General features: G+C 37.0%; 1 protein-coding gene across 1 annotated transcript in view; it reads right to left on the bottom strand.

The window, feature by feature from the left end:
- Positions 1-4,937, bottom strand: part of LOC107675009 (stonustoxin subunit beta-like) — an 8,973-nt gene extending 4,036 nt beyond the window's left edge. Inside the window, exons 1-3 of the mRNA XM_016469192.1 lie at positions 4,909-4,937; positions 4,661-4,834; positions 4,403-4,576 (exon numbers count right to left, since the gene is read on the bottom strand). Of these exons, the coding sequence (XP_016324678.1) occupies positions 4,403-4,576; positions 4,661-4,834; positions 4,909-4,937 (377 nt within the window). The remainder of the gene's footprint in view (positions 1-4,402; positions 4,577-4,660; positions 4,835-4,908) is intronic.
- Between the last annotated feature and the right edge of the window lie 442 nt (positions 4,938-5,379).

The following is a 5,379-nucleotide window of genomic DNA, read 5'->3' as shown; positions in this document are numbered from 1 at the left end:
CACTCTTTCAACACGAGCAAGTAGTAGACTGTGATCCACAGTATCAAACGCAGCTCTTAGATCAAGAAGAATAAGAATAGAAGTTGCACCAGAGTCAGGAGCTATCAACAAATCATTGGTCACCAATGCCGTGATTTGACCAAGGCCGTCTCAGTACTGTGAAATTTACGAAAACCTGACTGAAGACGTTCAAAAAGATTATTAACTGTGAGATGATTACACAAATGAGAGGCAACAATACGCTCAAGTAATTTTGCCAAAAATGGGAGATTTGAAATAGGACGAAAGTTATTGAAGTCGTCCAGTGCACCATTTTCTTTTTTAGGTACACGGGTTACAGCAGCAATCTTTAATGCTGCTGGAACAACCCCAGTCTGTAAGGAATCATTTATAATACTGAGGACAGCAGGACACAAAGCATCAAAGCAAGATTTAAAGGGGTCATATGATGCTATTTCTATTTTTCCTTTCTCTTTGGAGTGTTTACAAGCTCTTGGTGCATAAAGAAGATCTGTAAAGTTGCAAAGACTAAAGTCTCAAATCCAAAGAGATATTCTTTATAAAAGGTAAGAGTTAACCACGCCTACCTAAAACGGCTCGTTCTAACACGTGGAGGATGAGTACTGTTTCCTGAACCAGTAGCCTACAATGCATCTGTACTCAAAGGCTGTTTCTATAAAGTTGGGCAGTTCCAACTTTGCAAGGACAGTCTGGCGCTTCTGACTCACAGCCTGTAAGTACGTTTTTTATATTTAAATAATTTGCCACTGACGATTCAAATGCGAGTTTTGAGCAGTGTAGAGTAGAGCTTGTTGTTTGTCGTTTCTCCGATCACAAATGCAGACATGGTTTTATGTTTACGCAGCGTGATACGCAACGCAACGCGTAAAAAGACAATATAAGTCATCATAATCATTAATTATGTCCCCACTGGATGCAACAAATGCCTCATTTGTAATGGGTTTTATTGGTTTTGTCTCGTCCTCCTGGGAGACGGCATCACAGTATGGTGAGGGGCGTAACATTTCCGTCACACGCTTTGAGGCATTCGGCCAATCACAATGCACTGGATAGCTGGCCAATCAGAGCACACCTCGCTTTTTTCAGACCGATGAGCTTTGTAAAAATGGACGCGTTTCAGAAAGGCGGGGCATAGAGGAGAAACAATAGTGTTCATTATATGGGAAATAATGTGTTTTTTGAACCTTAAACCGCATAAACACATTTCATTACACCAAATACACAAAATAATGTTCTTTTTAGCAACGTCATATGACCCCTTTAATAAGCTAGTGGGAATAGGATCAAGCAAGGAAGTGGTAGATTTCATGCTAGATACCTCCCGTTTAAGAGTCTCAGTATCAAGTTGAGGAAAGTTAATAAGAAAAAAAAAAACTGTGAACTCAGGTGTACAGTGACATGAGGTAGTAGAAAAAGGTGAAACGGAAATTTGTTTACGAACATTATCAACTTTTGAATTGAAAAAATGAAGAAATGAATTACATGACTGCTGAGAAACAGGCATGGTAGAGACAGCATTAACTTTAAGCAGTCTATTTATAGTTTGAAACAAGTGTCTCGGGTTTCCTTGGTTGCTTTCAACAGTCTGAGAAAAATAAGAAGATCTTGCAGCACAATTAGTGCTCCGTAATCACCCAGAAGATCCTTCCGAGCTATAGGCTAATTTTCAAACCTTTCATTTGTGACATTAATGCAGGGGTGCACATACGTTTTTCAGCCTTGTTCTCATAAGAGAACCTGGAGAGTTGGTTTGGTCCTCACACTGCACATAGTGTAACCCATTAAATACAACTATAAAAAAATAAAAAAATTATCGTATTGATAATATTGTTGTACTTTATTATTTTTTTTAAATAAAACATTAAACTAAATAATAAAGTGTCATACTATTATATTTTAAAATAAAAAGGGAGCTCCGGGTTTAGCGCTGCCAACTGACGCGCATCAGTGAATTAAATGTCACAGTTTTGCATTGTGCTTCAGTAGCGGCTCCTGGCCGTAAATTTAGGTGGGGCAGCTTCTGGGTCGTAGCGCTAATATATGAAAAACATTTTGTAAGCTTTATATTCTAATCTCTGAACACCTGGGGACAAAATTTTGGCAGCGATGTCCTTGCGTTATCCTGTGGGTGGCGCGCTAATGTTGATTGACAGGCTCAAAGTAATGTTACACACATAAAATGCTGTATAATAATTGCCTTAATATAGTATTTATCACCTCCAAATGTTGATTTAGAATGTTACAAGTTGTGGAGCAATTCGGGTGATCATATGTCTATTCTCAGAATAAACAAAACAAACACAACATAACCATATAAAGGCAATTAATGTGAGCACATTTAAACTAAAGGATTTAACGTATAGCCTACTTTGTTAATTTGATCCACTACTCCACATAGAAAAAAAAAAAACACATGCCAACTAGGCAATTAGAGCGCGCTGCAGTTCCCCTTTTCACCACAGATTTACGTTGCAAAATTGTGGGGCGCTGTTGAGCTCGGGAGGGCTCGCTTAGTAACATGTATACATGCCTGCTAAAGCCATGCACGGGATTTTAATATATACTGCTTACTTTACGACTTAAAATAGTGAATCTAAAATGGTAATTGTGCATTAACAGCTGTCAACCATGTCGGTACGCAAATGCGCTGTCAAAACTTATTTACACAGCGCATTTGTTTTTTTGGTCGCGCATGCGCACCTGTGTACCACTTATGTGCACCTCTGCATTAATGTGACAGTGGAACATTAAACATTTATATGATTAATTCGTGATTAAATGTTATAATGCTTTATTAGCCTGTAAAATTACCACTGATTTATTTAATTATTTTTATCTTTATTTACAAGTAAACAAGAATTTCAGCACAGTTTTTCAGTAATGATGTAAGCCGTCCCTTTGTGCCACCTGGTGGTGATTTCGTGAACAAGTTTCATGTGTGACTGGGTTTTATTTAAAGCTGTGGCCTGGTGGCGGTAATAAGCATTTTGGTTGACTACCTACTGCACCGTGGCACAATTATTAAAATAATTAGAGCTAAATAACATTTTTAAAGCTTTTTATTTATTTATTATTATTATAATTTTTTTTTTACAGGTTTAAATTTTCCCAGCAGTCCTTTTGCAAAGTGTAATAATCCAAACAGAAGTCATTTATACTATTCATTGATACTAGTCTCCATTCATTGAAACTTGACATACTGTGTATTTGAGCAATAATGGACAGGAGGTCATACTATATACTATGGCACCATAATTGTGGTCAAGGTTTGCTTTAGTTGGGCTCTTGACCCTTTTATTAATTCAAAGTAATTTGCTTCTAAGCAATTGCAATGTTGTTTCACAACAAACATTTGTGCGTTTGCTGAGTCAAATCTTGAAATAACAGATGAGCTTAGACTTTCTGCCTATAACTCATGATGAATGAACATCATAAAGTGGTCTCTCTTTGGTTTATTGACTGACGTTCAGATATTACTGAACTGTGAAAAAAGAAAGAAGTCCTACTAAACAAATGCCACCGTAATGCTTTGATATTGAAAAAACATAAAACTGTATCATCTCAGGCTTTTAGACATGAACACTTATCATATGATCCTCAACAGTGCTGACAATAATTATTCATACTGCAGTGCATGATGGGAGTTTTTACTATGGTGTTACCCAGCATGCATTGCAGCATGAAGCATTTTGTTGATTGTCACCATTGTTGAGATTCATATGCTGGTTCTTGATGTCTGTGTGTGTGTACATAATATTGGGGATCAAATTTTTATATGCATGACAAAGATTTAAAATTCATTCATAGTAACTATTAGAACAGCACTTTGTTTTACATGCTGTAGTTTCACAGGGTTGATTATGCAAAACCTAAACATATAACATTTTTTGATTGTAATCAGGTCAGCTCATGATGACTATCTCATCATATAAAAACAGTTAATAGCTGCTCACTGCATAGCACTGATCTCTCTGTGTCACAACACCTCACATATTGTTATAAATAAAGATCTAACACAAGCGTCAAGGGTCAAGAGCCCAACTAAAGCAAACACTGATCTCCATGATGGTGCCATCATTTTAACCAATAAAACATCAGCATCTGATCCTCTGTCATTCTCAATAACAGCAGGTGTTCATCACTAATGCTCAACCATCATTTAAATAGTCACTTAATTATCTCATTAACTTTAACTCTTTGAGGACTTGGGATTTGACTTGAAGACTTGCTTGTGACTTGAAAGTCCCACCTCTGCTATATTGTAACCATTTTCACAGCTAAAGTGTGCCGATAGGCATGATGCACAGTTTGATCAACATTTTTAACCGTAAGATTAGCAATCTAGTGTAAATACAAATATCACTCTTACTGCCCCACATACTTGAGTATCTGCAGTTTATAGTTGGGATCCTCCAGTTTGTGTTTGAGCAGCTGGACTCCTGATGGTCCTGGGTGATTGTAGCTCAGATCCAGCTCTCTCAGGTGTGAGGGGTTTAAACTCAGAGCTGAAGCCAAATAACCACAGCCTTCCTCTGTCACCATACAGCCTGATAACCTAAAAAAAAACACAGATCATCTAGAGACACACATCAACATTATGACCGGCTGACTATATGATCTCTTATATGTTCTTAAATACCTCAGTATCTCCAACTGACAGTTTGGACTCTTCAGTCCATCAGAGAGCAGCTTCACTCCTGAATCCTGCAGGTCATTGTTACTCAGATCCAGCTCCCTCAGGGCAGAGTTTGAGGATTGTAGAGCTGATGACACACTTTCACAGTCCTGGCCAGTTAGATTACAGCCAGAAAGACTGAAAAATATAATTTTTTTTCTGTGAGTGTAATATGTTTAAAAGTGAAAATGCATCTTATAGACCCTTTTCACAGACTGTGAGGATGCATTTCAATGGTCATCAGCATAAGTCCTGCAACATTTTTTTATTTTATTTTTTCTTTTTTAATGATGTACAGTATATTTATTACACTATACTTTGTATTATATTACCTTTGCATCAAAAAATACATTTAATGCTGCTCTGATGCTTCTAAGGGCCTGTTTACACCTGGTCATTTCATGCGTTTTCGCTGATCGGATATCTATCTGATTTTTTAAAACGTTTCCATTTACACTTGGCCACATAAATGTGTCATCGCAAAATGGATATAAATCCATTATGATGCAAGGGGCTGATCCTTTTTCCCACTCAGTGATTCTGTTTTTTTATTATTATTTTTTTCTTATATGTTGGTGTTATATCTTTCACTTTAATGTTATAAGTTGCACTGAGTAAATAAAGCTGGATAAAACAAAAACTGTGTCCGTCTTCATTTCAGGCTGCAAAGCAACAAAATGTGA

Source organism: Sinocyclocheilus anshuiensis, unplaced genomic scaffold (assembly GCF_001515605.1).
Source record: "Sinocyclocheilus anshuiensis isolate Anshui unplaced genomic scaffold, SAMN03320099.WGS_v1.1 scaffold1484, whole genome shotgun sequence".
Lineage (NCBI taxonomy): Eukaryota > Metazoa > Chordata > Actinopteri > Cypriniformes > Cyprinidae > Sinocyclocheilus > Sinocyclocheilus anshuiensis.
This window is presented reverse-complemented; position numbering and strand designations above follow the sequence as displayed.